Source organism: Rhinolophus sinicus, linkage group LG09 (assembly GCF_036562045.2).
Source record: "Rhinolophus sinicus isolate RSC01 linkage group LG09, ASM3656204v1, whole genome shotgun sequence".
NCBI classification, from domain to species: Eukaryota; Metazoa; Chordata; class Mammalia; order Chiroptera; family Rhinolophidae; genus Rhinolophus; species Rhinolophus sinicus.
The window spans coordinates 38,087,292-38,105,978 of record NC_133758.1 but is presented as its reverse complement, the minus strand read 5'-3'; the positions used below and the strand labels follow the sequence as shown (position 1 = coordinate 38,105,978).

General features: G+C 31.8%; 1 protein-coding gene across 4 annotated transcripts in view; it reads right to left on the bottom strand.

Moving 5' to 3' along the window:
- Positions 1–18,687, bottom strand: part of SS18 (SS18 subunit of BAF chromatin remodeling complex) — a 63,384-nt gene that overhangs the window by 11,119 nt on the left and 33,578 nt on the right. For 2 of the 4 annotated variants that reach the window (XM_019741245.2, XM_074340210.1), the window contains 6 exons: positions 17,410–17,631; positions 7,047–7,214; positions 6,194–6,298; positions 3,308–3,400; positions 2,479–2,601; positions 142–275 (listed from right to left, as the gene is read on the bottom strand). In XM_019741245.2, coding sequence (XP_019596804.1) covers positions 142–275; positions 2,479–2,601; positions 3,308–3,400; positions 6,194–6,298; positions 7,047–7,214; positions 17,410–17,631 — 845 coding nt within the window. The remainder of the gene's footprint in view (positions 1–141; positions 276–2,478; positions 2,602–3,307; positions 3,401–6,193; positions 6,299–7,046; positions 7,215–17,409; positions 17,632–18,687) is intronic. The other 2 variants (XM_019741246.2, XM_074340211.1) reach the window with 1 other exon arrangement.

The window sequence follows — 18,687 nt, the reverse complement described above, 5'->3', positions numbered from 1 at the left end:
TTAAAAGTAAATAGTTTTTTTTGTTGTTAACTCATATATTATGAACAGAAGGGAAAAATGAGCCTTCAAGTGAAAAATATTTAACCTAATCAAGAATGAACAAACAATGGGGGCAATCACAGAGTTGGCCGTATAAGTTACCTGGTCATATCCGTAAGGCCTCTGCTGTGGTGGCTGCGGTGGTCCAGGCTGTGTTGGTCTATACCCCCCATACTGCTGACCTTGTCCCTGTGGGTAGTTAGGATACTGAGGACCTGGACCACCCTGTGAAGGACCTGCAAAATAATTAACATAAACAAGAGCCCAGATAAAAATATAAGTTCCTAGAACTCTAGAAAGAATTTAAAACTAGGTGTTATACTTTTATATCTAAAATATAAAGGATGGTTCGGTATCGTGTTTTTCTCAAATGCTTTTTGAACTAAATTCCAAAGGTTACAGAAAGAGCACAAATATTGTAAGGATACCACCATGTACCAGATGCTTTGATTCAGTGTAACTACTATTATGCATCAGCCATTAAAAATTTGTATGTCAAAATGAGTAAAAGATTCAGAAGTTGTAAGGCAGGTTAACTCCGTATTATGAAAATTCATCTACCCTCTGTTAAGTTAACCACTATAACCAAGAAGTAAAAGAAAAGGCATGAAGCAAATTTAAATTAAAATATTGAAATGATTTCTGAATAAAGTTTGGGAATCTATGATATTTACTACTGTATGACTCTAGATTTATACTTGCAATCACCAAAAGAATGCTTTATGCTCTGCACCAACAAACTTATTATCACAATATTTTCACACAGAAACTAAAGACTTCAAAAGCCACAGGTTGCATGTGGAAAAACTTGACTCAAAAGTTACAATCTGTGTACCAATCACCTTTAATACTTAATCCATAAAAATGAATTATTTCAAATTTCAGAGATGGCAAAGGCCTAATTTGGCTTGCCAAACAAATACATTTATTTCATAAACTATATTATTGTCTATTATAAAGCATGTTTTACAAAGCATAAGCTGAAAAGCTTTGATACTTGTATTTTCTATCACAGCCTCAAACCTACCATAAAAAAAATTGATTGAAGAGCAAAGTGCCAAAAGAGAACAATAAATTTTCAAGCTTAAATAAATTCCATCAGTCTAGTATTTTATTTAATGATTATACATTCAATTATCAAAACTCTAGAACAAAGTTTGGTAACTGAAGTCTATCAATAAGCAAAATAAGAATTTCTCCTTTAGGGTTCCTGATGTCTAACAAAACAACATTTAGCTACTTAAACCAAAAATACTTAATTTCTTTTATTCTCTTTCCACTGAAAATAGTATTTCTGTTAAATCATTAAGTTTACCTGATTTAGTTACATATTTGTTTCTATGCAAATACAATAAAACCAGAATACTCTATTTATTCAAAGTACAAATATTCAATGGTCATTAAATGGAAATACAATTTGAGAAAAGCAAGAAAGTCTCTGTAAAACCAAGAAATCCATGGAATATTTTTAAAGTCATATCTGGAATTAGGGAACGAGAACTTATCATTTTGGGGACAATGCTTGACTCCCAATATCTAACTGAATTTCAATGCATATGTTGAAGGCACAAGAGAATTTTCAGCCAGATCTTGGTTCTTAGATTTGCTATTACAAGTAGAGAGAGGTGCCATGGTGATAGCACAGCTTAAATCAATGAACAAAACTAATACGGCATTACTGTTATAAGAAAGAGACATGTTAGCAAGAGATGATGTGATATTAATAAACAGCTACTTCAATTTCATTAAAACTGTTATTTTCCTATATCTAAAGTAGTTACAGTAGCCTGAAATTTAAGACTGAGGTATCAGGTCCTTATCATTTCCCATTCCTTATCCAATAAAGTTATTTAAAGTCAGATATCCAGCTAGTAGATATGATAGTGAACATATAATAGGAAAATATAGCTAAAATTTCCCCAAACTCTGTAAGATACAGGGCTGCATTAAATATACCCCTGGGAATGTGTATGTTGATACTTAACTAGAGAATGACAAAAACATTTCTTTATGCATTCTGAATAGATCACATTTGTAGTTTAAAAATCAGTGTTACTTTTCACAGTAATAGTCATTAGTTTTCAAAACAAATTTGCTAAGTGGATTATGTAGATATGGTTTGTAATCAACCAATTCATCAATTTTCCAAGCACATACAAAAGTACTGGCTGGTCATGAATGCCAAATAGGTTTAAGAATTCATATTTCTTGTCTTTTATATGGCTACATGGCACACTATGGTCAGTGAACCATCTCTAGTTTACTAGTTTCTTTTTAAACTGATTAATAGTTTATCTAAGAACATTTTAAATAAACACTCTAATAACAGACTAAGCTAAAATTGTGAATTTTCAGAAATGATCAACATCCACTTCCATATTTCAAAACATTAGTCATCAGGTTTTGGGGGGACAAAACTAAACTGCAGTAAGTTATTACCGTAGCCCTGCTGCTGTCCTGGGTAGCCCTGCTGCCCTGGGTACTGCTGTTGCTGGGGCGGATATCCCTGTTGAGGGGGTGGTCCTTGGTAAGCATCTTGCTGTTGGCCATACTGTGAATTTCCTACAGGATAATTGGAGAAGAGAAAAAAAAACTGAGAAGTTTGCTTAATTAAATTTTTCCTCTAAGATGCATAGCCAACAACACAAGAACAAAATAAAATGCCATATTGATTTTTAAAAGTTAACAAAACAAAGAAAAAACTCAAACCAAACAGAAGGATTTCGGCCAAACAAACTGCAGTTAAAGCCAATTTTGCAAGGTTGAACTGCAGCATTTTCAGCGTCTCTGCCATACGAGCATTACATTTACTGGAACATCACAGTCATAAGATCATGACTATGCTAAATAAAATAAAAAAGACAAAATTAAAGACAGCTACAAGAGCACACACTAGCTACACAAGATCAGCAAGCTGTTTCCTAAAGGTACTATACTTATATGTGAAATTATACATATGTAAACACACACAAGAAAAAAAATTGGGTTGATGGATTTATGTTCAAATAGAAAATTTCCACTGAGGAAAAAATTATTTTTAAATGTTTTAGTCTTTTTATTGTTGTTAGAAATGGAAAGTCATGGTTATACATTTTAAATATTTGTAAGGAAATGATTTTGATTGCTCTGGGCTCCCTCTAACTTTCAAGACAGCCAGCAAACTATTATTCTACAAGAGCTTTGCATGGGTAGAAGTTGTCTTATGCAAGAATTTTCATTCCTTTAGAAGGGGATATATATGTGTATGTGTGTGAAGGTATATAGATACCTCCTTCGTAGTAATGTTGTGAGGAATCCTCATAAGGCCTATCGTAGCCTTGTTCAGGATACGACGGTTGCTGATAACCGTAATCATTATGACCTACATCAATTCGACAAGAGACAGGAAGAAACGTTAATGGCCACTGAGTGAAAACCCTAAATATATTTAAACTTTCAGATAAAACTGAAAAAAAGAAAAAGAAATGGAAATACATAAAAAATAATTTCAATTGCATTAGCCAAATATTTACCAATGTGATTGTTTTCATATTGATAAAGTGCAAATTTTTTTAAAGCAAAAAACAATAGCTTTAGAAACATTACACTTAGAATTAAATCTGATAATCTTCATGAGGAGGGAAAAAAACTTTATCTTCCATTTTTTTTAAAGAGAATGAAAGTATTTAGGCCTTTTACATGTAAATAACTTGAATCAAATTAGAATGAACAAAGGAAGCAATTATCATATTTTCTCAAACACCTGTTCAGCTGGTCGCCAATTCCACAGCATATGCTAAACAATGCAAAATATAAAAGAACTCCATAAGTTTTTTCCCCTGAAAAAAACTGAAACAAATTTTTCACACTCTATTTAATAAAATATATGTATCTCAAAATATTTTCAGATGTAAAAATATATTGCTTAATGCTACCATTCTAGAAGCCTTTAATATTTCTAGAGTAATATAAATATACACTTTCATAAAATTAGTATTATGTGAAGTGCTAGAGTACACCTTTAGTTTTAAGACATGATAAATTTCAACTACAAGATGACTGGACTTTAATGAAAATCAATATTCTCATCCTTTTTAACTAAGTTGCACAAAGAAAATGCAGGAAACAACCTTTCAGGTAGCTACAATCTAAACTACATTTTAGAAGAAGAAATACAGTTATGAATAAATGCTATCGTTATACTCAGTGCTCTAATATTCCAATGGTCCCAAACCACCTCATAAATATCTACATTAAGGGTTGGCAAACTGTGGCCTGCAGTGTAAATATGGCCAGTGGCCTGTTTTTGTAAAGAAAGTTTTACTGAAACAGTCATGCCCACTCACATTTTCTATAGCTGTTTTCATACAAGAATTCAGTAGTTGAGACCAAGATCATATGGCACACAAAGACTCAAATATTTACTCTCTGGCCCTTTATAGAAAAAAGTTTGCCAACTCCTAATGTACATATTTATGGGCATAATATCTAAATATAGTAAGAAAATATTCAATGCTGTCTAAGAAAATTAATTATTGTTATGTTATAAATACTCTACGTAAATGTCAATGTCAAATATATTAATACACATTTGCAAAAATGATACCATTTAAATTTTTAAATCCCCTGCTGTAGTAAGATGAATTATTTATAGTAACCTTAAAATTCTGAAATTTACAAAAATTACATTTCTATCTATTTTAAATAAAAAGATCCTATTTATAACAATATAAATTTCACATTTCAGGAAATAATCAGACAAAAATATCAGTGTCAAATTCAACTCAATTACTTAAATCATATTTTAAAAATTAAACCATTTACATTTAGCAGACTTCGTAATATGTAAAATTTAACAACCTAGATTTCACCTTTTAAAAATACCTACATATATAAACTTACTGGTTTTTCATTTAAAAGAAAGTCTTAATACAATGTCTACATGTGAAAAAAAGCCCACCATCTGAATAATTCAGGACAAGAAAACCTAAGTAAAACAGGTTTTCTAACCGGAATTTTTCATACGTATCATTACTATCACTAACATTTATTGTATGCAAAATTCTATAGGTGTTTGCTCTGCCTCTACAGGCATAGACTACAGTGAAACCAATGTCCTTATAGTGATGTACTTTTATGCTTTATACACTGATGAAAAATGGCAGGCAAAATGAGTTTTTAAATACACCAAATTAGATGTTCTTGCTAGCTTACATTAGTTTCTAGTCAATGGTCCCAACACTTTAGCTTTAAATTCTTAGTTTCCCCAAGTTTCTCTGTTAAGTGGTTTACCTTAAATACACCAAGAAACCTTACTATATAAATGAAGACTTTGGCAAATCCTTTCATAACAAATCATTTTGTAAAGTGACTAACCACCTCTAATTTATCAGTTTTACATGTTTGGATAGTTTTTTCCTTTACCATTGTATTATAAATTTTTCACACATACAGAAAATCTAAAAGGACTGACCTGTACAAGTGAAAGCCTACTTGGATGCTTGGATTGTTACTAAGTGTAGCAACATCTTTACTAACCACTTTTTTCACAAGCCATCTTCCTACTAAAAATACATACCCCATTACACTAAATCACTAAAATTAAAATCTGGTTTCCAAATGCCTTTCCTATTCTACTAACTCTATGTGCAACTATATTATGGATATAATTTAGCTTTCAAATTTTTCTCAAATGCAAATGTATGCAAAACATCATTTTTTAAGACGTATGCAACATTAAAATGATGAAACATGAGGAAAAAAACTCAAGAAATTCTTTGTATTTATACAGTGCATAAAAGTAAACCAATAGATGAACTTCACGGTATGTGAATCATCACAATAAAGCTGTTATTTTAGAAAAATAAATCAGAAACATTGGCATTGGTTCAAAAGAACAATTCCAAATATAAAAGGATCCTCTTTTATATAATAAAGGATTCCAATGACAGAACATGATTCCTGATGGTACTAATACAGAATATCTAAACAAAATATGCTTGGAAAGAGATTATGAACTAATACTATCATTAGTGCTTTAGATTACTAAAGTGTTCTAAGTTTAGAAGAAACATAGTGTTAGTTTCTTCATCCACATTAAAATGTTTTGAACAGCTGTCTACATCAATATTGGACAGGGATAGAAAATGGGAAAGTTAACAGTAGGAGAGATTACCATCAGGGTAATATTGCTGGTTCATGCCTTCTGGAGGACCTTGTCCGCCATGACTGTATTGGTCCCCATAATAGTCTTCCTGGCCTGAGTATTGCTGTGGTGGGCCTGAAAAACCACAACCAGTCAAGATGTAAACAATTTGTTCTCTAGGTCATCAAAGACTTTCAATTTGTTCTCTAGGTCATCAAAGACTTTCGTTCTAATCTGATGTTATGAGAGATTATTTCTCAGCTGTAGATTCCCCTCCCAGGCTTTGGCATTTCATATACTTTTAACTATACACACACACACACACACACACACACACACACACTTACACATAAACAGCCAACACCACACACCACATTTCACAAAAATTAATGTTAAGATTATACATGCAATATCAAACAATACCAACTCAAAAAAGAAAACACTAACTTATTATAAAGAGGGTCAAACTAGTAGAAAATTTTCTTTTTCTTTCGATATTAGAGCAGTTTGAAATAAATTGTTTCTAATCATATATTTAGTAACTTCTCAAAAGTAAAACAGTATTTTCTGCTGTAAATTAGCTTTTGATATAAAATTTTATGATGTAATCTTTTCCCAGAATAAAGAAAGCTGTATACCAGGAAGTTCCTATTCAATCCATATATATATATATGCCCTAAAAAATTTTACATATATATATATATATATATATATATATATATATATATATATATATACACACACACACACACACACACACACATATATATATAAATAAAATTTTAAAAAGAGAGAAACCCTGACTATGGCTAGTTCATTAAAATGTAAAGCCTTTCAACTACTCATTTATATTAAGCAGGACATTTTCCAAATGGAAGCTTACCCTGTTGAGGTGGTCTATAGGGAGGAATCTGTCTCTGACCCATCATATGATTGCCTTGGTTAACTTGACCCATCATTCCCATAGGAGGTTGCTGGCCTTGGTAATGCTGCCCACCTCCCTGCGGCATATTGTATTGTTGTGAAGGAGGCTGCTGATGCATCATTGGACCTGAAAATATAAAAAACATTATGCACATGATTTTTTTTATATATAATTTTAACATCTTTAAAGAAATACAAAAATTTATCATATAATCCCCAAAATATATATCATTCATTGTAATAAAAATTGACTTCAAGTAATAAAAATAAATCTTTGAATTAAAGTCCACATGCCTAGAGTAATCTGCAAACAAGGGAAAACAACAGATCCATGATAGGTGATCTGAAATCCACCGGAGTATTCTAATAATTTTTTAAAAAACTAGATACAATATATGAACATCCTAAAAATATGCATTTTTCATTATGTACCATATATTTTATCTGTACAACCTTTCTAGAAAACAGAATCCTTATGCCACACAAAATACACCAAAACAAACCAAACTTCATAAAAATCACACAGCAAATCAGTCAAACAAAGAGAAAAATCTAATTTCTGGATATCGATTTTTTTTCCTTTTCAATGCCACTCATTATATAACGGTCGATAGGAAAACTGCACAAACACGTATAACTATATATAGACGTTTGCAGAACTTCCTAAACTTTCATTTTAGACAAAAGTTTAAAGGATGTTCTTTCTGTTTTCCAACTGTAAGATTTATAAACTAAAAAGGTCTTCCAGAAATCAAGGGCTGTAGTGCTTCTTAATAAGTTCTAACATACAGACAATCAAAAACACCTAGGCAGAGAACTATTAATATGCCATAGACTCCGAAATCAGAACTACGCAGTTTCCAAAGTGAGCAATACCTAAGTAGCCAAACTACCTCTGCTATAGCATCACATTGGCAACAGTAGAAATATATCACACGAAATAATCAACAATAGCCATAAAGTTCTGTGTTACCAGCTAACTATTAAACAGTTCCTCAAAGATTCACTCGGCCAAGATATGATATGCGGAGTTCATCATTATAACCATTACTGCCTCAGAAGTATGTATGAGTCATCTCCAGTTTACTATTTAAATAGCTACACACTCCCCTTTTACTTACTTGAGGACAGTTTAAGAAATACAAAAGGAAGGACTAGAATCTAGAAAAGTTTACAGGCAAAATTGCCCAGATGAGCCAAAGCTCATTCTTAAATAAAAAATTCAAACAAAAGACACTCACTTCTTTAAATATATCACTGACCTAAAATAGCAGCAACAACGTAAACAGAAAGAATTCAACTCTTCCAATTTGAAGCACTGTATTATCTATAGAAGTAATTTATCAGACCTCTTTTTCTTCTATTTACGTTCTACTGGTCTACTACTTTTCAAATTCCTTTTGCCTAATTTTATCACCAATATCCGCCTTCAAAGTTTCCTCTGGGATTTTTCTTTCAACAAGGAAACGAACTCTTAATAGTTGGGAGAAGGTGACTCAGTGGAGAGTGGAGGGGAAGAGAAGTTAACATTAAATGCACTTAACTGCCAGACATACTTTCAACATTTATTTCATGTAAACTATTAACAACTACCATAGGTAAGGATCCTATTTTTTAAGGTTTTACCCAAGGAATCCAAAGATCAAGATTATGTAGTCAATAGGTATCAACTGGGAATAAGACAAACCCAAGTCTGATTTCAAAGCACGTTTATTCCAGTGTTCTTCACTGTCTCTACTTATGCTATAGCAAATCTAGTAGTTCAGAAGCAAATTATCCAACAAAAAACTTTCCAAAACACTAACTAGTTTAACTAAAAATTAATTTTTAAAATACATTTTTTATGTAATGAAGTACTGAAAACTAGCATGTATAATTTAATAGACAGCATGATTGGGCATTTGTGTAAATGAAGGTGTCTTTCTTCTCCAACACTGATTAATGACCTCTTGTCTTAACAGAATATAACTATAAAACTAAGGCGTATAATATGCATTAGAACCAAAATTAAAAATAAAGGAAGAAAGCAAAAACATAATGGCCAGGGGGAAATCCAAAAGGATATAACAACAAAAAAATTCTAAGCTTTGCTCTAAAGTAGAGAAGTATTTCTAGCATAAGCCCTAGATGGAAAAGACCATGGCACTTGTGCTTTATCTTTTGGGACTATCAGCAGTTCCAATCCCAAAGAGTTCAATTACCACCCTTCCTTTATTCTTCGTCACTTCTCTCCCTCTGAGCATTCTCAGCATCATTCAGGATCAAGCTTAAACTCACAGAGAATGGAGGGGGATAGCAGTGTTAAACACAGTGCTTTTCATTTCATCTTTTTCCTTGAAGCTCTATCTATCAAAATAAAAATTATGACTTCAATTCTGACTGTTTAGGAAGCATATTGTTTTCTTTATGATAATGAAATATGCTACACTGGCAAATGTGTATTATCCCTTGAGATACCAATGAAAATCAGAGAGCTCAATCTCAAAAGGTTACCCCAAAATAGGTTCTAAAAACTTGTACTACAGTGAAGATTACAAATAAGTCTATTATAACATTTTCTACAAACAATAACATCACACATTACTATATGCTTAAAGGTTATTCTTCATCTTGTATATAAATAATTTTGATGCCAAGCTGCACACTACAAAGTGTGATATTACATATGCAAAGGTACTACTACTATCTTAATTATCTACAATGTTTTTGTAAAAGTGTTTTGAAAGGGCATATAACAAATGTTCATCATCACATTATTTCTTCCCATTTTGAGTTTTCAACTCTAACAGATATTCTATGGAAACATCGTATATCTGAAACACATGTAAAATATTCCCAAATCACCCTATTTCACATTACTGGAATTCTTTGCTCCAATGAGACAGTTAATACTTAGTTGTATCTTAGTTACTTAAGAAGAATTTTTTTAACTAATATTAAGTTTTAATTAATCTGTAAAGAATTGAGAATTATATAATTTTAAAAAATTCTATATACATATACGCATATATATTCACATTTTCAGATGCAAACCAATACACTAAAACTATAAATCGTATCATTAATCTATGAATTATTTTAAATAAAGGTTAAAAATGACAGTTAACAGTTAATGAGCACTTATTATGGGCCAGGCTTACTACACTAGAGCTTTATGTATTTATCCTCCCCAAACCCTATGAAACAGTATTATCAACTTGACATTACAGGTAAGAAAATTTAAGGCTTCAAATACATGGTGATGGAAGGAGAACTGACTCTGGGTGGTGAACACACACTGTGATTTATAGATGATGTATTACAGAATTGTACACCTGAAATCTATGTAACTTTTACTGACAATTGTCACCCCAATAAACTTTAATTAAAAAAAGAAAATTTAAGTCTTACAAGCATTAAGAATCTTACCTAAAGTTGCATAACTAGTAAATGGTGAGAACTATAAAACCATGGTCTTAAACACCATGTGCATCTCCTCTACAAAGTCACATCAGACTTCTCTAATGTATACCTCCCAGGAAAACAGTTCTATGTCATATTATCTCTATAATATAAAAATCCTAAAATATAAGAAATTCCTTCACCCCACCTATATCTATGTTTTAAGAATTAGATTATGAAACTGTGTAGATAATACCCTCTTCAAGCCTATTTTCTCATTCATATTTCATCATCTACTGCTCACATTTTACTACCTGTTCCTTAACCATTTAATCTCAAAGTAAACCATTTAATCTCAAAATTTACAGCTCTCACTTAAAGGTATTACTAACAGTTTTATTCCAAGACAGAAAAATCTCTGTATTCCAGCAAACTCAATTAGCTAGCTCTCTACCTTTTAAATAGCCATTTAAAATGAATAGAACTCTTTACTTACCTAAAACATACAGCCGTCCTCATCAAGAGTTTTAAATAGTTCATAAAAAGACGTATAGATACAATACAATACCAAAGATAAAAGAACAGCCAAGTCATGAAGAAAACCCTAGAAGCTTAGTAAAGTCATGTTCTATAACTAGTACAAAATTAGTTGAGTTTCCAAGCAACCAATGAAAAAATAGAACCATGACAGATTTTAGATAATAAAAAGAGTAACAGTTCATTAACAGATACAAACTTTTTTGTAACATGAAAGTTTTAGAGAAATTCTCATGAATATTAAAAAGTATTAAAACATTAATAGTATAACTTTTGTTTTGTCATTTCTTTCTTTAGTAACACAGACCATCCTTATATGTAGTTCCTTATATTAACCATTTTTTAAAGCTGTGACTTTCAGCTGTGGGCAAGATTTTGTCCCCCTAAGGACATTTAGCAAAGTCTGGAGATTATTTTGGTTGCCACAACTGGCTACTGCCACCTAGCGGGTACAGGACAGAAATACTGCGGAATATCTCACCTTGCACAGGACAAGCCCCCACAACAAATCACTCAGCTCATCATGGCAATAAGTGCCAAGTTAAGAAATCCTGTATCTCAAGGGCATAATTTTACATCATAGGCATCTCTACAAATTAGTTTGGGATTTAGATTATGTATGTAGCTTTCTGGTGATTTGAAAATTGGAAAAAGGATGTGTTGTGACTTAATGAATTCAGCAAAATAAAAGACTATACAATTTCTTAGAGTAAGACAACCTCTCATATAATTTCTACTATGTAATAAATAATAGTAATTCAAAAACGAAGTCACTGCTAAATATCTATTGTAGACTGAAAGGCACTCCAAATGCTCTAGGTTTATGTGGCACAAGTGACTATCTGCTGTGGAAGTAAATATCCTATCTTGCCCAAGGAGAAAGCCATGGAGATGGGCTACATTAGAACGTATAGCCTGGTTTCACTTAGCATGGAAGCTGAAAAGTTATGAACCATCTGACTCAAAAGAAATTATCCAGTCCAGAAAAAATTCTGAGGGAATGGACTACAAATAAGCATGACTTAAAATATTTGTTAAAATGTAATTCATAAAATTTACTCCTAGCGATTCTGGTTTAGCAGGCATAGGGTGGGACAGACAAATCTTATTTTAACAAGTACTCCAGATGATTCTGAGCCAGAGAATCCTAGAACCACACACTGACATAGAGTTCTAAGGGAAAAAATAACCAATTAATCTCTTTTACCATAAAACAAGCTAGATTACAGTTCATATAAAACATTTAAAATTGGAGGGCTGCTTCCCATAGGGAAGCACTTAGGATATTAGCTACAAAATGAACCCTAAGGGTTGTGTGTTACAAATATAACCAAAACTCACTGAACGATACACTTAATTTTTGTGCATTTCATTCAATATAAATGTTACCTGACGAAAAAAATAAAAATTAAAAAATGTTGAACTCTAATAATATGCAGACTAAATAAAGTATTATGGGTAAAGTGTACAAATATCTGCAAATTACTCTGAAATGTATTTTGAAAAATAAGAGTCACTGATGAATGAGTAGATGGGCAGACGGATGGATAATAAACAAATTTAAGAAAATATTAACTGTAGAATACAAGTAGCAAATATACAAGTACAATTCCTTCAACTTTTCTGTATGTTTGAAACTTTACATAATAAAATATTGGGATAAAATTTTTAAATTAACCCTAGAAGAATATATAAAAACTTCTCAAAACTCTACAGTAAAAAAACAAACAATCCAACTAGAAAATGGGCAAAAGACATGAAGAGATATTTCAATGAAGAAGATACATAATGGTAAATAAGCACATGAAAAGATGTTTAGTATCAGTAGCCATTAGAGAAATATAAATTAAGACCACAAGGAGGTATCACTACACATTTTTAGAATGCCTAACATAAAAAAATATTGGCAATACCAAATGTTGACAAGGATTTGGAGAAAGGAGATCTTTCATACCTTGCTGGTGGGATTGATTGTAAAATGGTACAGCTACTTTGGTAAGTCAGTTTGGCAGTTTCTAAAAACACTAAATATATATTTACCATATGACCCAGCAATTGCACTCTTGGCTATTTATCCCAGAGAAATGAAAACTTACGTCCAAATAAAAACATGAGCATGTACACAATTATTCACAGCACCTTTATTTGTAAAAGCCAAAAACTGGAAACCAAAATGTCCCTCATAGGTGAACGGTTAAACAAACTGTAGTACATCCATACCATGGAATACTCCTCAGCAATGAAAAGGAATGACCCAATGATACAAGCAACAACTTAAGATATAAATTATGCTGAGTAAAAAAAGCCAATTTGACAAGGTCACATATTGTCTGATTCCATTTATATAACACTCTGAAAATGATAAAATTATACAAATGGAAAGAAGAGTAACAGTGCATGCCAGGGATTACAGATGGTTGAAGGGAGGACACAGGATCTCTGTATTACCTTTGCAACTTCCTATAAACCTATAATGATTTCAAAATAAAAAGTTTTTAAAAATGAAACTGAATTTATAACCTGTTGACTAGAAACGCATCTGGATTTTGTCTCCTAAACCCAAAAGGTTTTGGTATAACTGACAATCATCTGTTTTACCTGACAGTAACTGACAGTTCCTTTTTTGGTTCATTCATGAAATAACAGCTGATGGATGACAATACCATAGAGAAGGATACTAGTTTTCTAATTTGTTAAGGCCAGGAGGAAATCTAACTAATCTACCAGTCAACAAACAGGATAAAGAAATGATGAACACAGACACAGTTCCTGACTCCATAGAACTTAAGAGTCTAGGGAAAAATAATTAAACAGGTATTTACAAATAATTATGTAATTACAAGTATTCAAACTGCTGCTACAAAGAACCTAAGTAAAGGCTACTTAACTTTACATAAGTGAAGTAGACTGTACCTTGTCTATGGAGTAATGTAAAACTTACCAGAGCAAGATTATAGGTGATTTTTTATTTTATGCTCCATGTTTTCCCCATTTTCCAGATTTTTCATGTTAAATATTATTTTTATAACCAAAAAACGTCATCATTGGGGGAAAAAATTACAAACTTGAAAAACTCATCCAATGTGGCAATATTAATCAAATGTATGGACAAAACATCTGGTCTAAACTATAATGTAGCTGCACACCCCTAAAACCGTAACAAACAGAAACCTGCTATACTAGCAATATTAGGTAGATTTTCCAATTTAACAGTGAAGAGAGATGAGTGTACTGGTATACAATGTGCCTTCTTATAGCAGACTTAACAGTGTAAGTTAGCAGAACACTTTATTACTATTTTTAAACAATCAAAATGATAAATTGTAAATGTATGAGATATCTGTCCCTGGGATTAATTTCAGATTCCTAAATTACAATATGAGATATCTGTCCCTGGGATTAATTTCAGATTCTTAAATTACAATGACAAGATTTTCAGATGAGTTACTTTTATTCCCCTTAATTTCATTTTCAAAGTTGAGAAAGGGAAGCGAGGCTAAAAATCTACTTCAAAACGATCAGAATAAATGCATCTAGAATTTGACTTACAATGCTGTGTAGATACTACCACATCACCAGTTAGTTCCCAAATATGTCACCTAATTAATTAGTAACTATTAAAATAATAATTAAATAATTGCCACTTAATTGTTCCTTCTTAAAACAAAATTTTCACCATTAGACTTTTCCCGTTTTTCTGTCACTTGACAGAGGTTTAATCTAAGAAATACAACAAATATTTCTTTTGCATGACTAATAAATCTCATTATTAAAAATGGTCATTAGGGCTGGCCCGGTGGCTCAGGTGGTTAGAGCTCCATGCTCCTAACTCCGAAGGCTGCCGGTTTGATTCCCACATGGGCCAGTGGGCTCTCAACCACAAGGTTGCCGGTTCAATTCCTCGAGTCCCACAAGGGATGGTGGGCTGCACCCCTGCAACTAAGATTGAACACGGCACCTTGAGCTGAGCTGCCTCCTGGATGGCTCAGTTGGTTGGAGCGCGGGCTTTCAACCACAAGGTTGCCAGTTCGTTCGATCCGTCGAGTCCCACAAGGGATGGTGGGCTGTGCCCCCTGCAACTAGCAACGGCAATTGGACCTGGAGCTGAGCTGCGCCCTCCACAACTAAGACTGAAAGGACAACAACTTGAAGCTGAATGGCACCCTCCACAAGTAAGATTAAAAGGACAACAACTTGACTTGGAAAAAAGTCCTGGAAGTACACACTGTTCCCCAATAAAGTCCTGTTCCCCTTCCCCAATAAAATCTTTAAAAAAAAAAACAAAAACGGTGATTAGCTTTAATACTTTTCTAGTATCTCTTTTATACCGAAATATGTATGTCTATAGAGATAATCAGAAGATTTTAATATTTTGTTTTTAACTCAAAGAATAGGTAATAATATCTCAACAAATGTTAAAAGAAATTTTTAAAAGTCAAGAGTGTTTCTTCTTATAAATTTTTGGGATTTTCCAAGCTTTTAAGGACAATATTTACAATGTAGTCTCCTTTAATTTCTTCCACAAATTCAAAAAAGCAGAAAAATTTTAATGTAAAATATGTAGTTCATTTTTGTAAACTAGCTAAGAAAATGTTTTATAATGAAATAAATATTAAAACTTCAATAAAACTTTCATGATGCTAAAGTTTTTTTTTTAATTCAACACGTACATAAATTATTTTTATAAGAAATTCATATGATTAGGAAAGGGGATATTGCTAGAAACTAGCATAATTTTCTTTTTCTTTCTTTCTTTTTTTTTTGTTTTGGTAATTGTAATTTTCTTTGGTCTTCTTTGATTCTGAAATATCAAAATTTAACTGGAAGTTTATTTGTCCTGAAGAGATTGTTAAAACATTGAAAATTTCCACCATAGTCTCTCTTTGAAAAGTAACTTTTTTTCCTTTAAATCAGATCCCTACAGTCATTTTCTGTGCAGTGTATGTACAGTGTATTTTGTATTACAAAATTCATAATTATGAGAACAAAGCAAAAAAAGATAACTACCATAGTGAAAGAAAAAAATTTATACATAAGCACAAAATACAACATTTTTAAAAAGAATAGTTGATCCCTAAGTTTAGAATGAAAAATTCCTATAAATACCTCAACTTCTTTCTCCAAAAAAGAGTAACTATTTTTTTTCTACATGGACATTGCTGCAAGCTTTATTTTTCCTTCTTCAAATCTTATGATGTCATATCAAACTATGCTGCAGCAACACTTTTTGTGTACACCCTAACTTTTCTTAACTAGTTTCTAAGTATGCCATCATTATTATAGTTGTTATCCAAATTATTATCAATTTTCTTGCTCTCTCTCCTGGAAACCATATATATATGGAGAGACATCTGAACTCCATTCTGACCTAGCACTGACTGGATCTTGCTATTGTTTTGAATCTTTAATTGACCTAATAAAAAAATATTCTATTGTGGGCACTAAACATCTTTGGGAAAAAAAATGGAGCAAGCACCAATTTTGTGACGCTATATTCACTGACAATTTATTCTATTATGTCCCTTTGTTTTCAGTGGATCTCATCAAAATTATAGAAAATATCTGTATTAATATTGAAAAATTAGATTATTGTATAAGGTTAACATTAATTTCCTTTATCTGGGTTCACTGTAGTGATCTGTGTTTCATAATCAAGATCTATAAAATTTTATTGCAAATACATTAAATCTATCTTATATTCTTAACCTCACCACATTTTTGTAATTGAAATAGCTTTAGGCTGGCAATATGCCAAATGTTTTAACAGGCAATTAGCAGAACAGAGCACCACTTACTGGTTTTTAGTTATTAGTCACAAGAATACTTAAAAGAGAAACATGATAACAATTTGATTCTCTGAGATTGGTAATAAACTTTAACAGACCTCACACAAGTCTAATACAAGAATATAGAAGCACCTCCATTAAACATTCTAATAACAAATTATGTTACAATTACCTTTTAATGTTGAAACACAACATCAAAAAACATCTGTATAAATCAAGGGACATTAATATAAATTAATATAGTCTTAATGAGTAAAATGAACCACAGAGTAGATGTTTTGTAAGGAGCTGTACTTGCAACAATAAAATTATATTTTCAATTTTCTAGCTTTAAACCCAATGTATGGTTATTCATTTATTAGTTTTTTAAATCCAAAAATATAGACCCTCAAATAAACTGCCCAAAAGACAAAAATAAATAAACTTAAAAAGCTAAATTAAGCAATTTCTAAATGTCAAAAAATTATTTTAAGCTGGTTTCAAACTCAACGTTCCTTTTTTATAGGTATAAAATCTCCCTTCAAACTTCTATTTTTATGCATCAGCTAACAACTTGAGAAACTTTATTTTCAAAAGCTGACATAGCATTCTAGTTAAGAAAACACAAAGCTTATTTACCTTGGTTTGGCTGCATATTCATATTTGGTCTGGGGCCATAGTTTCCCATTGGTTGCCCTTGACTCATTGTCATCTGATTCTGTACTGGCATGCTCTGTGATGATGGCACGGAATGGTTGTAACCTCCCATAGATCCATGGCTACTTGAAGGCATGTTCATGGAACTGTTTGTCATATTGAGTTGATTGGGACCAGGTCCCTGCATAGGCATATGGTTAGGTCCTTTGAAGAAAAGTGATCAGAAGCAAAATATGAAAGTTAAACAGATGGTCTATAGAGAAATATCTTTATAAAGTTTTTTATTTTTGCATTACCGTAATAATACCAAACAATAACTTGAGTATTTATCAATAGCAAACAAAGAAAGTGTTTTACATGAATGATTAGCAAATACTGTGAGGTGGTTATTATTCCTATTTTACAGATTAAAGTAAATGCTTTTGAAAAGCCAGGAACATTCTGAAAAACCAGAGTAATGAGGAAGTACTAGCTTTATAAGACAACAAAACATAAAGCTGGAGTACTTAAAAGTGTGTAGTATTAGCACATAAATAAATTACAGATCAGTGAACCCAGAGCAAAGTCTAAAAACAGGCCCAAATGCATAATTTAGTAAATGATTATAGAGGTGGTATTAAGCATCAGTGGGTAAAAGAAAGATAATTCAATAAACGGTGTTGTGACAAATGAGTAGTCATCTGGAAAAAAACAAGTTGGATCCCTACCACATTACTTCCACCTAAACTAATTCCAGATGAATAAAAAAACCTAAACATTAAAAAAGAAGAAAAAGAAAAAGAAGAGAAAATTTCAGAATTTTTAAAATAATCTTGGAGTGCAAGGGCCTGCTTAAATTAAGCATGCCAGAAAATCCAGGGCCATAAGATTGATAAACTAGACTACATGAAAATAAAAAATTTGAATAAGAAAAAAAATTAAATAAAAAAATATACTGGGAAAAAATTGTTTATAAGACATATATATTACAGACCAAACTAGTTACTTAACACATAATGTAAATAAAAGACTGCCAACAGAAAAAGAGCAAAGGACATGAGTGACCAGTTCACACAAAAAATTATAAAAGGGGTCATAAACATGGGAAGACTGCTTGCTTCGCTTATAATACAAAAAGGCAAGTTAAAACTATGAGGCCCATTTTCATCTTTCAGATTCGCAAAGATCAAAAGTTTGATCCAATTACACTATGAAGAAAGAAGTACTTTCATACATTGTTCACAGAATATACAAATAAGTACTATTTTTTTATGTACAGCA